This window comes from Mustela putorius, unplaced genomic scaffold (assembly GCF_011764305.1).
Source record: "Mustela putorius furo isolate JIRA1106 unplaced genomic scaffold, ASM1176430v1.1 tig00000083_pilon_pilon_pilon, whole genome shotgun sequence".
NCBI lineage: Eukaryota > Metazoa > Chordata > Mammalia > Carnivora > Mustelidae > Mustela > Mustela putorius.
This window is the reverse complement of record NW_025421273.1, coordinates 43,723,916-43,749,919: the sequence shown is the minus strand read 5'-3', so window position 1 is coordinate 43,749,919 and position 26,004 is coordinate 43,723,916. Positions and strand designations below refer to the sequence as shown.

The window sequence follows — 26,004 nt, the reverse complement described above, 5'->3', positions numbered from 1 at the left end:
ACGTGGGACTCAATCCCAGGACCCTGGGATCATGACCTGAGGCGAAGGTAGCCACTTAACTGACTGAGCCATCCAGGTGCCCCTGCCTTTGACATTTTAAAATATTTCAATTATTTTAAAATTCAGCTATTTCACATCTGCCTAATAGGAACAGTTGACAAAAAGTGTTTCAGTACAACAGTACCAAGTGCTCTGTCCACATATATACCATAATCTTTCAACTTCAGAAGAGATAACCAGAAGTGGTAGTACTGCTGGCTTAACTGAACAAAAAGGGGAGCCAGTGGGAAATTTTAGTCTGGAGCTATATTTGTTTTTGAAAAGGGATGTGGGGAGGGGGGAGCAGGGAGAAGAGTATCACTCTTTGAGAACTGCTGAGTAGGGCAAATTCAGAAGCAGGGAGGTTAAAGAGGTAATGTGACTTGGGTGAGGTAGTACTAATGAAACTGCTGATAAGATTTTGGAAGTTTCACCAATAAAATTTGCAAATGGGGTACAGGGTACCAGAGAAACAAGAACCAAGGATCATGATGAAGTTTTGGCCAAAGCAACTGCAACAATGTAGTTGCCAGTAACTTAAATGGAGTGATGCAAGTTTGGGGTTAGGGAGTATCAGTTGAGTTTTGAACATATTTTAAGTTTGAGATGTCTACTACATACATATTGAAGTACAGATGTTAAGCAGGTAGCAGCATATGAGTGTGGAGTCCAAGGAACACAGATTTATGAGTTGCTGGTATTTAAAAAGTGAAGTTCTAAAATCAGATAAGCATACCAGGGAAGTGACTATAGATGAAAAGTAGCAGAGGTAAAGACTTAGCCCCAAGGTACTCTCCTAGAAATAAGGGAGGAACTAGTTAAGAAACCTGGGAATGCGCACAAGAAAGGGGAGAAGAGAGGAACTAACTTCCCGGAAACCAAGTGAAAGAAGTACAATGTCTGCAAATATTCATTAGTATCACTGAATGTTCTAACTATTAGAAGGGGCCTTTGAGATGATTTTATGGATAAAAACACTGAGACCTCCAAATTATGAAAGGTCACAAGTTAAAAGAATGACAGAATAAAATTAGTTCTATTTCATACCATACAATGTTTAAGGATATGGAATACAGAAAAAGAAACTAGACCCCAAGAGATGAACCAAGGGAGGAGGCTTTACTCAGATGTGGTATTAGAATGGAAAAGCAAAACCAAACCAACAATTCTTGTCTGTTTATCCAATTACTAAATAAACCAAATTCCCCAAATAGTAAATGTTGTCATTTGTTTCACCTTGTTCATTCTTGTCCATTCTTTCCCTTTCTTAACAAATCAAACACATAGTTTGTTACTGTTTTCACCCACTCTGACATCCTTTTTATATAGCTCGTCTTAGTTTCTCTTCCATTCATACTGCTAGAATATGGCAGGCTGTAATCTAAGAAAATTACATAAAACAATTCATTTAATCCTTTTAATAGCCCTATGAAGTAGGTATTAACCCCATCTTGTGAGATGAGGACAACTAGGCACAAAGGCTAGGTACTTTGCTCAAGACCACAGTTTAGTAAATGGCAGAGTCATGATTTGAACTAACTCTTAAACACGCTGCTGCTAAATCAAATCAGACAAAACATGTGAAAGCACTATAAAGTGCTATGCAAATGCAGATATCACTTATAAAGGTATTCCTTTCTTTGAATCTGAGAACCTTAACTAAGCTCATTTAACACAATTTTTAACATTTTTGTTGCCTACATTCCACCGACATCAAAGCTGATTACTTTAATACTTATTTTTCTAGTCTTTTACAAGTATCTTTGAGAGACAGGGAAGAACCAAATTTACCAAAATAAATGAAATTGAGACTTTTCAAGATGTAAAACTAGCTTTGACATAACCTAATAAGTACCCCCCCTTTTTAAAAAAAAAGATTGTTATTTATTTTCTTGAGAGTGAAAGCAATCACAGAGGCAGAGGGAGAAGCAAACACCACACTGAGCAGATAGCCTGATGCAGGGCTCGATCCAAGGACCCTGAGATCATGACCTAAGCAGAAGGCAGATGTTTAACAGACTGAGTCACCCTGGAGCTCCATAAGTCACTATTTAAATAATGATTGTGATCTCAATTCTAACATACATTTTTTTTTTTAAGATTTATTTATTTTACAGAGGTGGTGGCAGGGGCAAAGGGAGAGGTAGAGAGAATCTCAAGCAGACTCCACACTCAGCACAGAGCTGATGTGGGGCTCAATTATGCTCATGACCTGAGCTGAAACCAAAAATCAGATGTTTAACCAACTGCGACACCCAGACACCCCAACACATTTTTGAATATGTACTTGAGACTTCATAAAATTTTAAATTATAGCCCAAATAAGAAAAAGTATAATATATGCTCATGTTTTGAGGCAATTACACATTTAACACTCTAAGCATAGCCTTGGAATTCATTGAGAGGGAAGAAAGTGAATTCAAAATTTCTTACCATTGATCTTTCAGGATATCCAAACAAATAGCCCCTGTGACGGAACTAATATTAGGATGCCATATTTTAGTGATAAACCGGACCTAGAATATAAAGCACACTTGAGTTTTTAAGTAACAGAAATAAAACTCATATAGTTCAAGTATAACTACAAGAAAATGAAATCCTCAGGAAAAAAAAAAAAGTCCATACTTACATTACCATTATTTTGCCTAGCTGAAGGGAAGGATGTGAAAGACAAAGCATGCTGAATGCTGTCACTGACATACATTTTTAAAAAATTTTTTATAAATGTTCTGCCCCTAAAGAAACCCAGTAATTACCAGGTGTTTACAATTTACCTACCATAATAGTCCATGCTATGACAATTACAACACAGACTAAAATCTAGTTAGGTAGACAAAGTAACATAAAATAAAAATTAATATAGATAGCAAATGGCAATTTATTCAGTGTCAAGTAGGATGCAGGACAGCTTTGAAGGACAAAGTAAACAAAATCAGTACATGGAAGCATTTTAGTAGTAAGTGGCTGTAAGATGGCTCCTAAATTTTCTGTAGAAATTGTTTTCTCAGATTAAAAAAAAAAAATTTTTTTTAACATATATTTGAAAGACAATGGCACTCAAGAGACATTTAGGCTTAGAGTTTAAGAAATTTATACAAAAATCCAGGAGCAAGTTAGCAAAAGAACAATACGTGAACTTACACAACCTCTTTTCAGATTCTGAGTCTCTGATCACCTCATTATTTGTCTTAGGATGGATAAGAAACGAACAAAATGAAAATACTGACTCTAACAGATCACCATGAAATGAAATCCAGTCCATCAGGTCTTACTTACGAGCTTCTGAAGGACCAAATATTACTACTTGGGGGGGGGGGGGCGGGGAACCTATTGTTATTTTATCTGACACATATATAATAATCACCTAAGTCAAAACTTCTTTATACTTAACTCATTAAGTACTGTAAGTCAAGCAATGGTTTTTTTGTTTTGTTTTGTTTTTGTCTTTTTTTAAAAGTAGGATCCATGTCCAGAGTGGAGCCCACGTGGCAATGAACTCACCACCCTGAGATTAAGACCTGAGCCAATATCAAGAATCTGATATTTAACCAACTGAGCCACCCAGGTGCCCCAAGCCAAACAATAAGTACTCTACAAAAATTGATTCATTAATATCTGCTCTAAATCTAAAGCTATTTATGGAAAGCAGCTAAGCAGACAGCTTCCACTTCTCTCTTTGTGACAGGATTTGTCGATACTACCTGTTAATTACTACTTCACCTAATTACACACTAAATTATATACTAAAAAAGAACTTCAAGTTACCAATGACTTCAAAACACCTAAAACTAATGGAATCTACCCATGCCTTGACCCTTTTTAATTCTTGCTTACAAGAGTAGACACAGAGGTATCTACTCTCAATCCACAGAATCACCAACTTGTTAAACAAGACCATCATTCTATACTTGGGTTACTAAACAGTCCACTGACTTTAATAACTTCATTTTGGTTCCTTTCAATCCATTCTCCACACTGAAATAAAGAGTGACCTTTAAAACAACTGACTAACTACTCTACTTAAGGCCCTTTAATGACTTCTCATTCCCTTTATGTAAGTCTGCACTCTTAAACTATCCCAGCCCATCTTCCAGGTCATCTTAAAATCAATCAATCAATCAATCAATCAATCTCCCTTGGGCCTTTTAAGATTTTATTTATTTATTTGATAGAGAGAAAGAGAGAGCACAAGTAGGCAGAGAAGCATGCAGAGGGAGAGGGGGAAACGGCTCCCTGCTGAGCAGAGAGCCCAATGCGGGCTCCATCCCAGGACCCCGGGATCATGACCTTAGCTGAAGGCAGAGGTTTTAACCCATTGAGCCACCCAGGAGCCCCTCCCGTCGGCCTTTCATACCTGTTTCTTCTCTTAGTAACACATGTTGATGCCCTCTTCTCCTGGCTAATTCCTACTTAATCCTTTAAGTCTTAATTTCCATATCACTTCTTCCTGATCAGTTCTCACAACACCCTGTATGTTCCTATTTCATCATACTGACCACATTTCTATAATTTCTTCCTTCTATGTCTGGCCTTCCCTAAAAGGCTCAGTATCTATCCTGCTTACCAGAGCACCCCAAGTACCTGAAATGTCTCACACTAAATGAATACGCAATTAACATCATGACAAACCTATTCTTAGACCTAACCAGCATCCCTCTCAAATACAAAGCTGGTCAAAGAAGACGGGCATACCAGGCTTATGTACAATAAACATTTCTTCCTAATAGATATAACCATAATATTCTTATCATATTTTCTAACCATTCAATAATTTGAAGCATAAAGATACAAAATAACCACATGCCATAATTTCAATAACTCAAAGACATTATACCATTTTGTGACTTTAAAACAAAAATTTGTTCTATCTGGAATGTCTGGGTAGCTTAGTCGGTTAAGCATCTGCCTTCGGCTCAGGTCATGATCCCAGGGTCCTGGGATGGAGTCCCATGCTGGGCTCCCTGCTCAGTGGGGAGCCTGCATTTCCCTCTGCCTTTGCTTACTGCTCCCCTCCCCTTGCTTCTCCCTCTTCTTCCCCCACCCCCAAACCATTTATGTGCTCTCTCTTACTCACTCTCTCTCAAATAAATAAAATCTTAAAAAAAAAAAATTGCTCCAATCTTTTTAACACTGGAAAAAGATTTTTATTTCCTTTTTTAAAAAAGATTTTATTTATTTATTTGACAGAGAGTGAGATCACAAGCAGGCAGAGGCAGGCAGAGAGGGGGAAGCAGGCTCCCTGCTGAGCAGAGAACCTGATGCAGGGCTCAATCCCATGACCCTGAATCATGACCTGAGCCGAAGGCAGAGGCTTTAACCCACTGAGCCACCCAGGTGCCCCCCCAAAGATTTCATTTTTAAGAACTACACCCAACATGGGATTCAAACTCAGAATGGGGAGATCAAGAGCTACATGCTCCACTGACTTAGCCAGCCATGAACCCCAAGAATCTGAAATTGCTACTTAAGTCATCAGAAGGTTTATGGTTAGGCAAGTGATCTAAGGTCTCTTTCTTTTTAAAGAGAAGTCTTCCATACATGATCTCTGCAGACTCTATGTGAAAATAAATACACATATATGCAGGATCAAGGAAATTATTAAACTATTTGTTACTTTGTACTAATCTGCAGTTTTAGGAATAAATACCTTTGAATTTGTAAATGATGTAATAAAATTTTTTTCAAGAGGACAGTGTATCACCCACTAGTATGGATATAAGTACCTTAGTAGTTTCTCTGTGGTCTACCACTTTTTATCTTCTATTCCTCTTTTTTTAATTATTTATCAACTATCTCATTTCTTAGATTTGTCACATCTTTTTCTTTCTCAAACCTTAATGTCATTAGTGGTATCCACACATGTTCCAGAATTGTATCCTATTATTCTATACACAATTAATATCTACTGTATTTGTCACTTTTTCTCACAGTACTACACCTCTGCTGTATATCAACAAAAATGTAGACTCAAAAAAATTTGGAAGGGATGAAGCATAACGGTAAGTAACAATTCAAGGACATTTATTATGACTGCTTCAGTCATATTTGACACATTACAAAGCAGGTATGTAATGGTTTATAGTATTAAAAGACTTACTAATCACAAAGCCTCCTTATTTTCACCTATGAAACTAATACTAGCACCATCTGGGTAGCTTTAGAACACTCATTACCTCTGAGGAACACTCAAAAAAACCTTTTTATATAGAAATATAAAAATATGTAAATAGGGGCACCGGGGTGGCTCAGTGGGTTAAAAGCCTCTGCCTTCGGCTCCGGTCATGATCCCAGGGTCCTGGGATCGAGCCCCACATCGGGCTGTCTGCTCAGCGGGGAGCCTGCTTCCTTCTCTCTCTCACTGCCTGCCTCTCAGCCTACTTGTGATCTCTATCTGTCAAATAAATAAATAAATAAAAATCTTTAAAAAAATGTAAATATAAACAAATATTTATAAAATAAAAATTTTCATAAAAATATTTTAAAAATTAAAAATATTAAACATCTTATACAGAAACAAAAATCCTTTTTTTTAGAAGATTTTATTTATTTGGGGCACTGGGTGGCTCAGTGGGTTAAAGCCTCTGCCTTTGGCTCAGGTCATGATCTCAGGGTCCTGCGTTCGAGATCGAGCCCAGAATCAGGCTCTCCGCTTGGCAGGGAGCCTGCACTGCGCCCCCCTCCCCCGTCTCTCTGCCTGCCTCTCTGCTACTTGTGATCTCTGTCAAATAAATAAATAAAATCTTAAAAAAAAACCATAATTGGCCCAATCTTTCAACACTGGAAAAAGATTTTATTTATTTATTTATTTTTAAGGATTTTATTTCTTTGACAGACAGAGACCACAAGCAGGCAGAGAGAGGGGGGGATGCAGGCTCTCTGCCGAGTGGACAGCCCAGTGCGGGGCTCGATCCCAGGACCCTGAAATCATGACCTGAGCCAAAGGCAGAGGCTTATTAAAACACTGAGCCACCTAGGCACCCCCAGAAATGTAAATCTTAACACCATGTACACAGTGTTACCAGACCAAAATGAAGGAAAGAGACTATTCTTATAATCTATATTGGCACACCATCATCACTAATCTATTTTTTTTCCCCTTCACTAATCTTAGCCCCTCCTGGAGGACAGTATCGTATTCATTTACTCTTTAGTTCAAACATTTCAGCAACTTCATGGCAAATGGAAGCTCACATTTCCACTGAATTTCCAGTTTCAAACTTGGAACTCAAGGATGTTACAGTATTAAAACAGCTTTAACTAACTTATTGTCCAAAAAAAAAAGCTATTATATTTTAAATATGCATGTGCAGATGGGCAGACCCATTAAATGTTATTAGCAATGATATTTATAATCAATTTCACATATAAAACTACATTTATAATGTCAAGGAAAAACCGAAAAATTCACAACCTAATCTCTAATTCATAACTGGGCAAATCATTGAGCTAGAGGTTTCCTACTTTAATTAATTTTTTCATTAACAGTATATTACAATTCACTTCAGAAATAACACTGGTTTTATGCATTGAATTAAATTCCTTCTACACTATACTCAGCTGCCTTAAAGATATACCTTCTCTATCTAGAAGCAAACCTCCTGCTCTTTAGGGTTCATAATTTATTGCAGAATAATAAACAGGAAATACTCTGTGCCCACTGTTATCAAATATGTAAGTTTCAACCTTGTGCAATTTTAGCTGCACATCAGTGAGAATATAACCAGCTACTTTTAATACTTCTATCTCATGAGACTTAAAATTAAACCTGAGCCTATATATTAAACACAAACAAAATCCAGCAAGAAATTTACAAATACTCCCAATTTTTCCATTATATTTACCAATCAGTAAAAATTCATTTTATCTAGAAGCTCAACATATTTAGAATATATTTATAATACATTCATTTACATTTATTACAAAAGCTTAATGCCATAAGTGGAATGAATACCATATTTAAAAGAATACTAAATTACAACTAAGATTAACTAGTTGAAGCCAGAGGGACACTTTTCTAAATATTGAAGCTACCTCAATGTGGAATGTCTGGAATTAGCATAGTAGTGGCCTGAAGAACAATAGGAGTTCTGTTATGTTATGAGTCTATTTTTCCCACTATGCTAGAAAACAAAGGTGAGAGAGGGACTAATAAATAAAATAATGTGTCAAGTGCCTGAAATAGAGCCAGGGCTATGCAATCACTGTGGAGCTATATAAAAGACTATAGAGGGAAATAATTAAACACTTTCACTGAGATTATAATTCACCCATTTAAAGTGCGTAACTCCATGACAGTTTTCAGTATATACACAGAGCAACCATGTAACCATCAGCAGTCACTCCCCATTCCTTCACACACCCTCAGTCTTAAACAACCACTGACCTATTTTTTGTCTCTATGGATTTGTTTCTTCTGATGTTTCATATAAATGAAATCATACAATGAGTGGCCTTTTGTATGTAGCTTCTTTCATGTAGCATGTTGTTCTCAAAATTCCTCTATATAATACATTATCAGTACTTCATTTGTTTCTATAACCAAAAAAATGTCCCATGGTATAAATATGCCACATTTTATTTATCCATTAAGTTAATGGACATTTATTTATGTCATTTCCACTTTTTGGCCACTATGAATAGTGCTGGTATAAACATTTGTGTACAAGTTGTTGTGTAGACATGTTTTCATTTCTACTGGGTAGGTGCCTGGGTAGAACTGATATAGGTCATAAGGCAACTCTGTTCACCATTTTGACCAAACTATGTATCAAAGCAGCTCTAACATTTTACTTAAAAAATAAATAAATAAAAATCTTCAAAAAATTATTTATTTGTCAGAGAGAGAGAGAGAGACAGAGACAGAGAGAGAGAGAGAGAGCAAGCAGAGTGGCAGGCAGAGGCAGAGAGAGAAGCAGGCTCCCCACCAAGGAAGGAGCCCAATGTGGGACTCGAACCCAGGACCCTGGGATCATGACCTGAGCCAAAGGCAGTTGCTTAACCAACTGAGCCATCCAGGTGAGCAATGAATGAGAATTTCAACTTATACTGGAAATGTAAGTGCCAATGTTATACTTTCAAACGATGTCACAGAAGGAAGACAAGGCTACTTCAAGGAGGGCCTTTTATTTTATTTTAAAGATTTTATATATTTGACAGAGAGAGACACAGTAAGAGAGGGAACACAAGCAGGAGGAGTCGGAGAGGAAGAAGCAGGCTTCCTGCTGAGCAGGGAGCCCAATGTGGGGGCTTGATCCCAGAACCCTGGGATCATTACCTGAGCCAAAGGCAGATGCTTAACAAGTGAGCCACACAAGCACCCCAAGAAGAGCCTTTTAGAATGGGAGTCACTGGTTAATGCTAATATTTACACAGTGCTTACTCTGTGTAGCAAGTTACAAGTATTACTATTTCATTAAATCTCAGGTACCATGAATTACATAACACACCATTACTTTATGTACCCTGAGAAAGAAAAAACTCTGCCAATTACATTATGACATATCATCTATCGAAAGGCGTATTTTGATTTCAGAGACATTAAAATACGTGAAAAGGGGGTGCCTAGGATGGCTCAGTTGGTTAGGCATCTGCGTTCAGCTCAGGTCTGGGATGGAGCACTGAGTTGGACTCCCTGCTCCTTGGGGAGTATGCGTCTCCCTCTGGCCCTCCCCCTACTCGTGCTCCCTCCCTCTCTCTGTCACTCTCACTCTCAAATAAATAAAAATTTTTAAGAAATGTGAAAAAATGTTTCACAGAATTATTACAATAATGTATACATGGATTAATTCATTTAATCTTTACAAGCAATCCTAAGTGAGGATTTTATAGATGAGGCAACTAGGGCACACAGTTTGCCTAAAATTGTAAGGCCAGGGGTGCCTGGCTAGCTCAGTTGGAGCATGCAGCAATTGTTCTTGGGATAGTGAGTCCCACGTTGGGCAGAGATTAGTGAGGAAAAAAAAAAATTATTAAAGCCAGTTAAATGGCCGAAGTAGATTTGAACTTTGGTGGACTACTCTTGTTCTTGGGGGAGTCATAATCACTGTTTTAGAGATTATGCCCTCACTCCTTCCTCATCAGGATCAAAAAAGTAGAGCACACTGGGCCTTATAGGATTTGGGTTCTACTTAACCTCTAAGCCTCAGGCCCCTCATTTATTAGAACTGTTAAGACTGGGGTGCTGTCCTGTATAGGGCTCCCTGCTCAGTGGGAAGCCTGCTTCTCCCTCTCCCACCTCTCCCTGCTTGTGTTCCCTCTCTCACTGTCTCTCTCTCTCTGTCAAAAGAATTGTTAAGACTGTTTCACAAGTGACAGCGGCTACTGCCATTCTCTAATAGTAAAAAATGTGGTGGCTGAAAGTAGTCTCTATTGAGGGCTTTTCTTTTTTCTTCCTCCTTATATCCATTAAAAAAGTTTTTTTAGGTTAAGAGGGCATCTTTTAAACATTTAAATCTTCTTTTGTTAAATCTGTGGTATTCAACAATTAAAGTAGCCTCAATTATGTATTCATTCCAATGACAACATTAAAACCTAGACTGAAGCCAGTGGAGGGTAACCAGGATGAGTATGAAAACTAAGTCACAGATATAAGATGATAACTTAATAATAGTGTTATCACTAAATGGCCATTTTGAAAAATGCTTTCTTTTTTTATAATTTATTATTTAACTTTCTCAAATTTCTACAAAAAGCACAAACTAATTTTAAAAAATGTTTATTCTAGAAAGAGACAGCAGGAGCAGGAAGGGGTGGAGGAAGAGAGAGAATCTGAAGTAGGCTCCACACCCAGCATGAAGCCTGATATAAGGCTTGATTTCACAACCCAGAGATTATGACCTGAGCCAAAATCAAAAGCTGGATGCTTAGTCAACTGAACCATCCAGGTGCCACCAAACTGCTTTTATAATAGAGAAAAAAAAAACCAAGGAGAAAAAAAAAATCAACCATCTTAAAAGTTAGAAAAACCAAAATGTCTTTTGATGGTTGAATGGATAATGTGGCATATATGAAAAATGAACACTATTTAACCTTAAAAAGGAACAAAATTCAGATACATGCTGAAATATGGATGACCCTTGAAGACATTATACTAAGTGAAATAAACCAGATACAAATGACAAATATTGTGATTCCACTTAATTGAGGTACCTAATCAAATTCATACAGAGAAAGTAGAACAATGGTTGGGGGCTGGGGCCATAGTGAAGGGGGAGTCGTTATTTAACAGGTAAGATGAAAAAGTTCTAGAGATGGCTAGAGGTGATGATTGCACAACATGACTATTTAATACCACTGAACTGTACACTTAGAAATGGTTAAAATGGTTAATTTTATGTTATGTCTACTTTGCAACAATTTAAAAGAATCAAGTGGGCATATGAGAAAATAGATGTACATAAGATACAGAATAGACACTCCAAACCAGCAGGTGACCCAAGTGCACCCTGGAACTTCCATTACCATGTCTATTCTTAAATGGGAACCACCAACAGGCTGAATGAATACTAGAACATTTTCCAAGTGACTACTATCATATGCTCAAGGACATTCAAGGAGCCACAGAAAATGCAAAGATATATTAAGACATGGTCCTTCACCTGAGGGGTATAAAAGCTAGTAAAAGATACATACCCCAAATAATACATTAATTGGTACTGTATTTGTGTTGGTACTACAGCTGACCTTTAAATGACATGGGTTTGAACTGGTCAACTTACATTGGATTTTTTCTGATAAGTACAGTATAGTACTTTAAGTGTATTTTCTCTTTATGATTTTAATATTTTTCTCTAGCTTTCTTTATTATAAGGATACAGTATATAATACATATATAAAAATAATGTGTTAACCGACTTTGTTATTGGTAAGGATTCTGGTTGACAACAGGCTATTAGAAGTTTAAGTTTTGGGGGAGTCAAGAGTTATATAGGGATTTTCGACTGCATGGAGAGTCAGTGTACCTCACCCCCACACTATTCACAGGATCAGCTGTGTATAAGTAATATAAAATGTTATTAAAAGAGTAGAGAAACGTCATAAAACAAACTGAGGGAGGCCAGGTGGAGGGGTGTAGGGAGAGAGTGTTGGGGTTATGGACACTGGGGAGGTTATGTGTTATGGTGAGTGCTATGAAGTGTGTAAACCTGGTGATTCACAGACATGTACCTCGGGAGCTAATAATACATTATATGTTTATAAAAAATTTTTTTTAAATTATGAAAAAAAAAAGAGGAGAGGAACAATTTGATGGATACAGTTTAAGGTAAATGGTGATACACTTTACCTAGACCTTAAAAAAAAACCCTAAAATTTTAAATGATACAGAGAATGATTCAAGTGAAAATGACAGAAAAGTATGAAATAATAAGCACCATCTACAAACAGCAAATAACCTAGGTTGGAAAATCAGACCCATGTTGTGGGCAAAGGTAGTAGAAAATTAGGATTGAAAAGATAATTGGGGTTAGGCTGTAGGAGGTTGCAAATGCCCAGCCAAGGAGTTTAGACTTTATTAACAAAGAAAGAAAAGAAACATCAAAACTTCACTTTAGGAAGATTTACAGAACAGAACAGCAAAGAATGAATATGCGTGGCAAAGACAGATTAAATAATAAGCAAACCAGGAAAGTAATAAAGCTGAAGGCCTAAACTAAAGTGTTAACAGCAAAAGTAAAAGATAAAGGAAGCTATTCAGTGAAAAATTAAGTTTAGGTTAGTTCCCTTTGTTATACATGACCTAAGGTATTCCATTTCCTCTTTTAATATTCATCAGTTCCAATTATTTGTTCATAAGATTTACATCTGCTAACATGTGAGCTCCGCGAAAGCAAGGACAATGAAAGCTCCGTGAAAGCTCCAGTACACTGGCACACAGTACTCAAATAACTACTGACTGAATTCAGAATATACTCTTCCCTAAAAAAAAAAAAAAAAAAAGAGAGAGAGAGAGAAAGAAAAGAAAAAAAACCCCATACTTCTTTGAGGCAAGTACAAATCTGTATAAGGGTTCTCAAAACTTGGGAGCACTATAAATTTTTTCAGACCTAGAATTTAAGCCATTGGCAGATGAAAATCCTATTCCTGTCTATAGCCTTACTAGCTACCTCTGAGTAAGCTTGCTTTTCATTCTAAAGTCAGTAACAAAGTTTATTTGGTATTACCTGAATGCTTGTCCCTACTAAATTTTATACAGACAATAACTCAAAAAGCTGTAATCTTAATAACAATGCAATAAAATATAAATTAATTGAGAAAAACTTTAGAAGTTCATGCACAAAAAATAGACTTACAATACCTTAGGGGGATTAAATGGATATGTTTCTGGAATTTTTATCTCTAGCTGATATCTTCCTCCTAAAAAATGGGAAAACAGAAAGTTAAGAATGCTGCTCACCTCAAATATTTGAAACAAAATATAGTGACATATTTCTCAAAACACGTACTATTTTATATTCAATCTTAACAAATTCATTCCTAAGCTGAAACCCAAAAAGGAAATGATAAAAACACTAGTTAAATGAAAGTTTATTTAAAACATATAAAATAGCCATTATACAACCATATTAGTTTTCAGCAAATAAAAGAGCTTGAGACAGACAAATACATTAAATCCAAAGACAATCCAATGCTTCACTGGGACAGTTAGGTAATATACATCCCGTCTCCTTTTGTTTCCTCTAGGCAACAGAGAAGAGCTGTTAAATAACAAAAAATATGGGGGGGGGGGAGGACAAAAAGAAGGTAAGGAGGTATAAGGGCAGATGGTACAGAGAAAAAGGACATATGGTTATGTCATAAACTGAAAAAAATCTAGCTGGTTCTCTCAAATGTTAAAATGCCCCAAACTTTTAACTTGTGCCCTCAATGAAAGGCCAACACTTGCTAAAATTTAAAAAATAAAATTCAACAATACCAGGTAGGCATAAAGACAAAAGACTATTCTCCTCTCCTCAATAGGTATACAAAAGAAAACACTTTACAAAGAGATTGTTCTGACCAGTAATATGTAAACAAAACACAACATTCTGTTTTGAAGTCATCTTGAGCAACTAGCAGCCAAATACATATTTAAAAAAACTTTATCTAGCTTCCCATAATGGGATAATTCAAGAAAAGGTAACTGAAGGAGGGGGGAAACTGAAGGAGGGGAAACTGAAGGGGGGGAAGCCTTCCACTGGATGAGGGGGTGGATTTGAATTCTAACTTCAAGGAACCTTCCAATTCTAACATTTTATGACCTACTAAAATAGAATACACACTATTCCAGAATATAACAAATAAAACTGTAACACTGAAATATTTTGCCTAGCATCTGCTCCAAAATAATAAAGGGATGAGTTAGATAAAAGACTGGCCCTAAATTGATAGTTATTAAAGCCAGATGATAAGTACACAAAAGATTCATTATACCATTTGTCTTCTCTAGATACTTAAAACTTTCCATAATAAAAGTAACATAAAATAAAAACTATGCACTAGCATTATTAACTTCAAAATTTCATAATTCAGGGGCGCCTGGGTGGCTCAGTAGGTCAAGCCTCTGCCTTCGGCTCAGGTCATGATCTCAGGGTCTTGGTATCGAGCCCTGATGGGCTCCGTGCCTGGTGAGGAGCCTGCTTCCCTCCCCCGCCGCCTCTGCCTGCATCTCTGCCTACTTGTGATCTCTGTCAATCAAATAAATAACTAAAAATATTTTTTAAAAATTTCATAATTCAGGGGCGCCTGGGTGGCTCAGTGGGTTAAAGCCTCTGCCTTCGGCTCGGGTCATGATCCCAGGGTCCTGGGATCGGGCCCCACATCAGGCTCTCTGCTCATCGGGGAGCCTGCTTCCTTCGCTCTCTCTGCCTGCCTCTCTGCCTGCTTGCGATCTCTGTCAAATAAATAAATAAATAAAATCTTTAAAAAAAAATTTCATAATTCAATTTTCAGTATCACCCACATTCTCTCAAATCCACCTCCCTCTATTGTTAGGAATAGATGAATGTGGATCTGGGAGAAAAACAAAGGGGCAATTCACTTGGTAACACTTTCTTCAACCCCTTTCTAGTTCCAATTCTTCTTTTCTAGCTAATTCTTTTTAATGGTATCCCATAGTGACTTCTGCATGAGTTGAACTAGATGCCTGAATCACAGAGCATATGGCAAGAGTGAAATCAATATAAAGGAAAGTAGTCAAAACAAACAAACAAAAAACCAAGTAAGATAGGTAAGAGAAGAGTACCTGAGAAAATTCTGTGTTTATAGATAGAATTATTTTTGTTTAGAGTTATAAATGCCAGCTTCAAATATAGGTATAATAAATGTGGCCTGAGTAAAATGTAGGTTCTTTTTCCTTCCTAACTTTCTGTTAAATTCTAGATGACGGTTTCTATAATCTTTCATATAAAGTTGTTCCTTCTTGAATATCCAAAACAATTTCTTAGGAACAGCGAGAGCCCAGAATTACTACATAAATAATGCTGGCCCCTAGAGTCCCCCTCTCAATCCTATTTTTACTCCACATGCTATTAATATCCTCTGTCTTGCATTTTTATCTGACAACTTTCAATATATAACCGCCATAACATTAACCACAGCATTATTTGTTATATATATGGGTGTGTGTATGTGTATATATACACACTTACATCAGAGCAACACAACTAAGCAAGCTTTATAACTACATAATTCATATTTTAAGTTTTCACTATAAATCATTTCTTCTTAAATAGCTTTTATTATTAAAACTGTAATTTTTAGAGTTAACTTCATTTAAAAAGAAAATGGAGAAGGGATGAGATTTTTTAAAATACCAACAATTATTTCATAAATTCAAAACAACTCTTAGGAAGAAAGGTTCAAAAACTATACTGTTCCTTTGCCACTATTACAGCAAAAGAAAAAAACAAGAGTTAAGTAACACGTGCAATATGGCTAATTTTCCCATGGGTATTCTACTTTTCAATCTGATTGCTTTTAACACAACATAAAATAATTTCCTCATTAGTTAATCATTATAAACAGTTCAACATTCCACATGGAAACATTTGCCTTAGTGATAAAGATTAAAAAAAAAACAAAAACTCTCAAAAACGACCAAGAGCCCTGCAATAAATATTATCAAAATACATCTTCAAAATCTTCTTCATGTTTCCAAAAAATATCTTAGTTTATGCCCTTGAATAGTGCTTTTCCTAAATAAAATGAACAATTTCTCCTTAATAGTTTATGACAAAAAGGACACAATTTACATCCAAAAAGCATATTAAAACTAGTCTTATCAAAACAAAAACTAGTATTATCAAACATTAGTATCTCATTTAGTGGCAGCAGCAGAAACACTTAAATATGATCAAACTTGCTTCCAATTAATAAAGAATATGGTATATTTATAACTTAATTATCTACAAATGAGTATTATCCAATTTTTTAAAAATTCATCTACTTTTATTAAGGGTTTCTAAGAATGTAATGAACATTCTGCCTATTAAGTTCAGGAAATAAATATCTGTTTGCTGGAACAGTTCTAGAATGGTAATGCTATTGCCATATTATCTTTTAAAAATACATCTGAACAACCTAAAAAAGATTCAAGAATATTTATAATGCCTACCTTTAAGAAGTGAGTGTATCATTCCATACACTATCTACTATTAAGACAAGAACGTGATTTCTATAACTAATGACCTTTTTTCCATCTAATGATTGTCAAAAGGACTAAATGCACGGTATCCATAAAGCATCCAGATGAGGCCTGGCATATAAGAGGCACTTAGTAAATAATACAAAACTAAATAATGTTAAGAAATGGCTCATATGGGGGTGCCTGGGTGGCTCAGTGGGTTAAAGCCTCTGCCTTCGGCTCAGGTCACGGTTCCAGGGTCCTGGGATTGAGCCCCGCATCGGGCTCTCTGTTCAGCGGGGAGCCTGCTTCCCTTCCACTCTCTCTGCCTGCCTCTCTGCCTACTTGTGATCTCTGTCTGTCAAATAAATAAATAAAATTTTAAACAAACTAACAAACCCTCTTAAAAAAAAAAAAAAGAAAGAAATGACTTATATGAACTATAAAACAGGAAATAAAATTTTACCATTTAAGAATTAGTAGGATATACTAAAGACATTCTAGGGTCTTTAAAAACTTAATGAAAACTAAAATATTTTAGAATACTGGGTTTTTCTGATGACTTTGGGTTAACTGTTCATTGAGGAATTATAAGACCTTGGTCAAAGTAGACATAACCACCACCTTCAATATTTAGTCAATTCTCATTTATTCAAAAGCAGAAAGTAAAGAGAAACACTGGCTTTGAAGTCAAAGGCTATTAGGACTCAAATCCCAGCTGTGCCACTTAGATGTCTGACCTTAAACAAGGCACTTAATTTCTCTGAGCTTAAGTTTCTTCATTCTATGAACAGTGATAACTACTTACCTCATAAGATTTGTTTTAAGGATCAAATGAGAAAATACATGTAAAGCTCTGAAAGTAAGAACTCAGTAAATGTTACTATAACTACAAATTCTGTTATGATTTCTACTAAGCATATATCTGAAGGCAAGAACCTTGGATATGCTACATAACCCAAATTTATAGTAATATTCATTACTGAAGATTTGCCTAATGAGGAAATAAAAAGCTATGAAAAAGCTTCTTTCCTTATCTTACCACCCAATTCCATAGTCTAAAGGAGCTACAGACTTAGTTTGTGAACACAAAGTTCAGCAAAGTTGCCTCCTTTCTTTTTTCTGTCTTGAAACGATCATTCAAAGCTTTCCTGAATAAAGAAAATTAAATATTTGGAACACAGCCTGTGTGAAGACATATGAATGAATAAAATACTTAATGACAAACAGGGGAGAGGAGCTTTATTAAAAAAAATAAGTATTTTATCAGTCAGAAATTTAAGGCAAGATTTGTTATAGATACCATATGAAGGGTAACTGAGCATCTATAGTCCATATATTAGAGGCTTAATACGCTCGATGTTTTCTACTGTGAAATTCTAACCTATATAAATTGTATCTTGCTTCTACTAAATCTATGTTGGGGAAAGAAAAAAATTAGCTAAAATTCAGTAAGAAAAATCAGTCTACAGCAATATCTAAATTTATTATTTAAATGTTGTAATATCCTAAGCCAAATGAAGTTACCTTCCATGTAATTTATAGATACTTAAGATTATTCTGATTTAATGTTTCAGGTAAGTTCTAATACGCACAATATTTTGATACAGAAAAAAGTACTTGCCTTCATATGGTGTGTCTGGAGGTCCTGCTATTTCTCCTCTTAATTCTGTAAAATTCTCATCTACAAGATCTACTTTAATTTGATTTTTGCTCGTCTTAAAAATAAACAGAAAATAAATGTTAGTTATATCAGCAAGAAAAAAGCCTATTTTAAAGTATTATCTATAAAAAATTTTTGAAACCCCCTCTTTAACTTGATTATCTGCTCTAGTAAAAAATAATAACCTATGCTTTTCTAGGATTTGATTAGCCAGTTTTAAGAATATTTAAAACCAAAAAACTAACAAATTTTCACTTCATTGTTTTTAATGAAATAACACCACTCTGAACAAAATAGTACAATGGCTTGTTAACTTTATTGGAACGTTTAGAGAAAAAGAGCAGACACCTATTTTACATTTGCCAACTTCATGTATGTTAGGTCCAACGTGAAAAGTCTATTATTCATCTGTAGATGAACGCTGCTATACTGCACCCCAGGTTACATGGGTTCTATCCATATAAACAGAAAACTCAGGGTCATTAAAAGCCATGTAGGGTATAAACTCTCAGTTAAACTAACCACAACAGTTCTAGATGTTTAGGTTAACTAAAATACTATTCCATCCACCCAACTGGTGAAAACTCGAAGCATCTAACTAATTTCCCTTTCCATGCAAATTCCTGAAGCCTAAAATGCCTCACTAAAATCATCTAATGCCTTGTAGAATTTGTTTTAAGTTGCTTAGTTTAAACTAAGCTATACTGCTTAGTTTAATTCAGTGGCAACTACCTACTTTTCAAAACAGACTTATTTTAACTTTATCTACATCTGTTTATTTTGCCCATTACATTTCTCAAAGTCATATCTATACTATCATTTCAATTTCTCAATCTGTTAAAGGTGACCTTAATTAAATGATGCAGAAAACCCTCCAAGGGGATTCACATTACTGTTTAAAAGTACCTGTCTGCAAACAAGCTCTCCAATTTATACTTTGTAATCTACACTAATACCTTACTGGTCCTAAGTCTAAATTCCTAATATGGTAAACTTTCTCTTTTTTTCAATTGTTAAAAACATACATCCTTAATATACAAGTTATGTATTCATTTTCTTGGTTAGGATTTCATATTTTTACCTAAGTAACACAACATATCCACTCTTAAAAAAATCCTTGCAGGATTTCAAGAGTAAATTTTTTGCTCTCAACCCTACCTTCTTAAGCTTGTTTAGTGGATGAACAATGTAAGAATTACTGTTTTAAGGTCCATGGCTTTCTCCCCCAACCTCCAACAAGTAGATACCAATTTTACTTTTTCTATACTAAGCAGTTTATATTAATACAGAATAAATACTGAAAAAATACACAACTTTAAAACCCAAATTTTACAGATTTCATATGACTTCTAATTAATCTTATCTTTTAATAATAACAAGATTAAGAAACTTTATACATTAGAAAAACATTCTAATTAATAGGTTTATTTTTATAAAACCTTTTTCTATTTTTACCTTTGGAATTAATGTATTTCATTTTTTTCTGAAGTTAATTTTACCCCCAAATTAAAATTCATTACAAATATACACATGAGAAACTTCTTCCTGTGCCCTAAAAAATCATTATCATCCTTGGTATTTGCAGTGGAGGACGAAATATACATTCTTACCAATGATAAAATAATTTGTCCAGTATGCACAGGAATTAATAATGTTAAAATGAAAATCAGAGAAACCATACTTCCACTGACAAATTTAGAAGCTGCAAGCAGAACTTCAATTCCCCCGAGAGTTCTAAGTAAAACAAGAGTAATCCGATCTTTCAAATCATCAATGTTTTCAAAGTTCTTTATAGCTTCCCACAATATTCCCTTTCCAAAAACAAGTAAATAACCCTAAAATGTCAGGATACTAAAGGACATGATTAAAGTTTTGGGGAGGAAAAGAAGAGGTAAAAGAAATCAGAGAGGCTGCCTTCCAGATTGCCCCCAAATCTCAAGTTAGTAAAAAGCTAAATAAACAATTACTAATTGTATTAGTATTCCTTTGTCCTTGTTTCTGTCCTCATTATCCCCGAATTATAATTAGAAGAAAACACTTTTTTCTCTACAGAAAGCACGCTATTAATGTATGAAAAATGTACTAAATTAGCTTAAAAAAATACAATCACCATGATGAATCCATTATAAAGAAGCATGCTACATGGTCTAGACAGAGTAGGATCTTTATCTCTAGATAAGCAAAGATAAAAAGAATATGGATAGTTAAAGACAGATTTTTCACAGCTTAATTTTTTCCATCATGCAATAATTATCCTTTATTACTCCACAGTTTAACGTCCAGTTACTCCACAATCCAGATTTTTGATCCCAGTGCCCCCAACAAACTAACTTAAAATCAAAGAACTGTAAGGAAGATACAGAAAATGGCAAAAGATGACAGTATTTTAAAAAAGTGTGCTCTCTGAAGTCTGATGAATGTGAATTGAATCCAAGTTCTGCCACTCAACTGGCATTAATTTAGTTAAGTCACTTAACATCTCTCAATTTTATTACTCTAAAATGAGAACACAGATCTCAAATTTAATGAGAATCGTTAAGAAAGAAGCATAGCTACCTTTCCCCAATAATATTAATTATAAAAACATTTGATTTCAAAGCCCTACTTTATAAAATTTACTTCACAGCTCTGTTTCCAGTCTAAGAATGGAAATGTTATTTCTAAAAGCAAGTAACAAAACAATATGTTTGTTATTCATTTTAATGACCAAGAACACTAAGGCTTTTGGATGAAGCCCTTAAGAACTGTGCTACCACTGTACTACATTTTTTGTGGCAACATCTGCAAAACTGATTTTATTTTCTTCTCCCAACTCAACTAAACACACAGTTGGACCTTTGGTAGTTCTGTTTTTTTTAATGTTCCTTTGTGGCTCCAATGGGATTCTAACACATAAAAGGAAAAGATATGAATAGAAGCTACAGTTTCTAGCAAACATTTCTAAAATCAACTATTAAAATATAAAGTATGCATAATAGCACATAATGTTAAATCTTATCTGGATGTCAGGGACGCCTGGGTAGCTCAGTTGGTTGGGCAGCTGCCTTCGGCTCAGGTCATGATCCCAGCGTCCTGGGATCGAGCCCCGCATCAGGCTCCTTGCTTGGCGGGGAGCCTGCTTCTCCCTCTGCCTCTGCCTGCCATTCTGTCTGCCTGTGCTCACTCTCCCCCCCTCTGATAAATAAATAAAATCTTAAGAAAAAAAAAAATCTTATCTGGATGTCATAAACTGGCATTACTGCTAATAAAGCAACAGGGCAGAATTTAAAGCAATTCTACTGGCTTTCCAAGGCCAAGTCTCTAAGTGAATTGATATCATCACAAAATTCATCTAAATAATTCCTGGAGTCTATTATATGCCAGAAAAAAATCTCAAGTGTTAGTGAACAAAACTAAGTCCCTGCCCACTTGGAGCTTACATTCTAGTGAGAAAAACTAAAAACTGAAAGATTTTATCAGAAAAGCTCTAAGTACATTGTTATTTAACCTGTTGAAACTTACATGTGACCTCAAGCAAGTTAATTAACCATTCAACCAAAGTTTCAACCTCTGTCAACTGGGAATTATAAGAGTACTTACTATGTACAGTTCTTGGGGGAATTTAATTAATACAATATATAAAACAATGTCTGCCAAAAAGTAAATGCTGAATGTACAGTAGTCACTTAACACTGTAATATGTTGACTTCTGACAATGATGTAGAAGCAGAAAATTTCCACCTAAAGCAAATACTGTATTTTTTTTTTAAAGGACCACTTGTCGCATTACTCTCACTTATATTTATTCGGGAAGATTTATTCTAAAACAGAATTTCAATCTGAATTTCAAATTTTAAATCTAAATTACCCCTGAAGTTATAGATCATTCTCATATGCTATAAAGAAACTATCAGTTTGTTTCCTAGTCAAATCACATCTACCAAAATTTAGGAGCACTGTTTATCAGTATCATGCAAATAAATGTGAATTTCATTCTTCCTAATTTGTTGGAAAAGAGGCTTAAAAGGTTTAAGAGTTGCCATTATTTTCCCCTAAGTTAGTATGAATGACTTATTTTCCCCTACTATTCTAAGGCCCCCCAAATAAGAAAGATTTCCACTTTCCAAGTAGTTAATAAGTAAAAACTATTCTGAAGCTTGGGGCATGTCACATACCCAAAGCAGGTTGACATGGAAACTTAGAGACCAGAAGGGAACTAAAGCCAAGGGAACATTTATGAACCTTACTAAATACAAGTTTTAGATCAGTACTGTCCAATAGATGTATAATAATATAAGCCACAGGGCACCTAGATGGCTCAGTCAGTTAAGCATCTACCTTCGCTGGGGTCGTGATCCCAGGATATGGGGATCAAGTCTTGCATCAAGCTCTCTGCTCAACGGAGTCTGCTTCTTCCTCTGCCTCTCCCCCTACCCCCGCTCATGTTGTCCTTTTCTGTCTCACAAAAATAAACATTAAAATCTTAAAAAAAAAAAAAAGTAAGCCGCAAATATTCTTCAAAATTTTCTAGGGACACCTTGGGTGGCTCAGATGGCTGGGCGTCTGCCTTTGGCTTGGGTTGTGATCCCAGGGTTCTGGGATCGAGCCCCACAGCAAGCCCCACATCAGGCCCCCAGCTTGACAGGGAGCCTGCTTCTCCCTCTTCCACTCCCCGGCTTGTGTTCCCTCTCTCGCTGCGTGTGTCTCTGTCAAATAAATAAAATCTTTTAAAATAAATAAATAAAATTTTCTAGTAATCACATCAGAAAGAGTGAAGGAAGTACAGAAATTAACTTTAATAATAATTTATCTCCTATATATAAAATTATCATTTTAACATGTAATCAAAATTTAAAATTCTGAGATATTTTCTTTCTTTTTTTTTTTTTAAACCAGTGTCTTCGGAACCCAGTGTTTAATTTACAAATCAAATGCACATTTGAATTTGGACTGCCCACACTTCAAGTGTTCAAAAGCCAAATGTGATAGTCAAATCTACAAATATAGAAAGTAAATTATTGGTTGCTAAGAGAGGAGAGGGAAGGAAGAGATGGGAAGGATCTGCTAATGGGTGCAAGGATTATTTTTAAGGATATGAAACGTTTTGGAATTAGTGGTAACAGTTGCACAACTTTGTGAATATACTAATAACCTCTGATTTGTACATTTTAAAAAGTCTAAAAACAGTTTTTAAAACTTGAAAAAAAGTCACATGTGGCTAGTGGCTACAATATTGGACACGTGCACCTATAACACAGAACCAGGAAATAAGTCTTTCCAATTACAGCAACAGTCTGTCATTAAAATTTTACTTTCTGGATTTCTGTTACCATACTTCACACAATATGTAATGCAGAATAATTAAAGTTCTGAACATATTAATCCCATAATATTTACTGAGTACTCACTATTCACAAGGCAAATAGTGGTAAAATGATCAACCAGAAATGTTCTCTAACCCACCCTATCCACATCTACAGAGGTTTCATTCTAAGGTATTAAACAATAAATTATACAATTTTTAAATGAAGTACATAATATCATGAGAGTAATATTTAACAAAGGGAATCTGGAGGATAAGAAGAAGCTTCTCTAAGGAAACTACCTTTAAAAGATTTATGAATAATGCCAGTGATGGCATTTCAGGGCAGAAAAGTCCAACCTGTGCAAAACAGAAGCAATAATGGACGTGGCATGTTTGAGAATTGAAAAGCCACCAATATGCCTGGAATACACACAAAATAAAGGACCAGAAATGAATTGGGGAAAGTAGGCAGAAGCCAGATTACAGGGTCACTAAGAACAATGAGAAACATTTAAGGCTGTGATTTAACAATCAGATTTGAGTCTTTTCAAGAACAAACCCACTGTAGTGAGGGAAAAATGCCTGGAGGTAGATTAAAGCAGACACAGAGAGAAAGGTTAGGAACCAGTGAGAGTAATTAGAAAGTCCATTTTGGAAAAAAAGGAGGGAAGGAAGGAAGGAAGCAAGCAAGCAAGCAAGCAAGGAGGGAGGGAGCGGGAAGGGAGGACTACAGGAAGGAAGGAAGCTCACTTTGATGAAAAGAAGTAAATCAATCAAGAGAGATAAGAGATCGGGGTTGCTCAGTCAGTTGAGCATCCCACTCCTGATTTCAGCTCAGGTCATGATCTCAGGGTCATGAGATCAGGTACCCTGCTCAGCTTGGGAGTAGCTTATCCCTCTTCCTCTGCTCCTCCCCCTGCTGACACTCCCTCCCACGCCTGTGCTATCTACCTCTAAAATAATTAAAAATCTTTTTTTTTTTAAGATTTTATTTAATTATTAGGCAGTCAGAGATCACGATTAGGCAGAGAGGCAGGCGGAGAGAGGGGGAAGCAGGCTCCCTGCCAAGCAGAGAGCCCAATGCAGGGCTCGATCCCAGGACCCTGAGACCATGACCTGAGCCGAAGGCAGAGGCTTTAACCCACTGAACCACCCAGGCACCCCTAAAATAATTAAAAATCTTAAAAAGAGAGAGAGGAGGAAAAATTTCTAGGAATAAGTTATTATAAACTACAAGCATATGCTCTCTTAAAGAGGGAACCAGGATTACTCTTATAGTTTGCTTTTCTACTGACTGGATGATAATGCAATAAAAAAATAAGATAAGGAAACAAGAAAGTAAGAGGTCAAAGTTTGGGGGAAGAGGAAAATAAAAACTCAGATTTGGCCATGTTGAAAAGAGCTATATATGAAAATCCAAAGGGCCAAGAATATGGTTCATGATCTAAAATTCAGAAGTGGGGGCGCCTGGGTGGCTCAGAGGGTTAAAGACTCTGCCTTCGGCTCAGGTCATGATCACAGGGTCCTGGGATCAAGCCCCGCATCAGGCTCTCTCCTTGGTGGGGAGTCTGCTTCCTCCTCTCTCTCTGCCTGCCTCTCTGCCTACTTGTGATCTCTCTCTCTGTCAAATAAATAAATAAAATCTAAAATTCAGAAGTGATCTGGGCTGATGATATGATGATGAGGCAAGACCAGGAAAAACCAAGATAGTCTGTTATCACTGGCACCAAAGGAAGAAAAATATATTTTTTTGAATTTTTAATTTTTAAAATTATTTTTAAGAGATTTTATTTACTTGAGAAAGAGAATGAGAGGGAGAGTGTATGAGAAGGGGGAGGATCAAAGGGAGAAGCCAACCCCTCTCCCCCAAATTGAGCAGGAAGCCCGATGTGGGACTCAATCTCGGGACTCCAGGATGATGACCTGAGCTAAAGGCAGTCATTTAACCAACTGAGTCACCCAGGTGCCTGGAAAAAAATGTTTTAAGGAGAGAGTAGCTAATGTTGCTGGCAGAGAGTGAAAATAATAGCTAATACTTATGTAACACCTTATAAGTAGTATTCTGATTTATATGTAACTCATTTGACCCTTTTAACGATCTTATGTATTAACCAACACAGAAACTGAGATACAGAGGTCATACAGCTAATAATTAGTGAAGCTAAGCTTCAAAAATGACTTGTGAGCCAAGACATACATACTTAATTTCACTGACTTATCTTAAGATACCATCAATAACAGAATGCCCTGTTGTATGTCAGTGAGAAAAAAAAAAAAACAAACCTTTACTTATACTTTGACACAATATTTTGTCATTTAGATTTTTTAAAGGGGGCAGAGGGAGAGAAAGTATCTTAAGCATGCTCCACACCTAGCACAAGCCAATGTGGGGCTCAATCTCACAACCTTGAAATCATG

General features: G+C 35.9%; 1 protein-coding gene across 1 annotated transcript in view; it reads right to left on the bottom strand.

Moving 5' to 3' along the window:
• Positions 1-26,004, bottom strand: part of UBE2K (ubiquitin conjugating enzyme E2 K) — an 80,352-nt gene that overhangs the window by 14,312 nt on the left and 40,036 nt on the right. The window contains exons 2-4 of the mRNA XM_004764020.3: positions 18,264-18,357; positions 13,334-13,392; positions 2,473-2,555 (exon numbers count right to left, since the gene is read on the bottom strand). Coding sequence (XP_004764077.1) covers positions 2,473-2,555; positions 13,334-13,392; positions 18,264-18,357 — 236 coding nt within the window. The remainder of the gene's footprint in view (positions 1-2,472; positions 2,556-13,333; positions 13,393-18,263; positions 18,358-26,004) is intronic.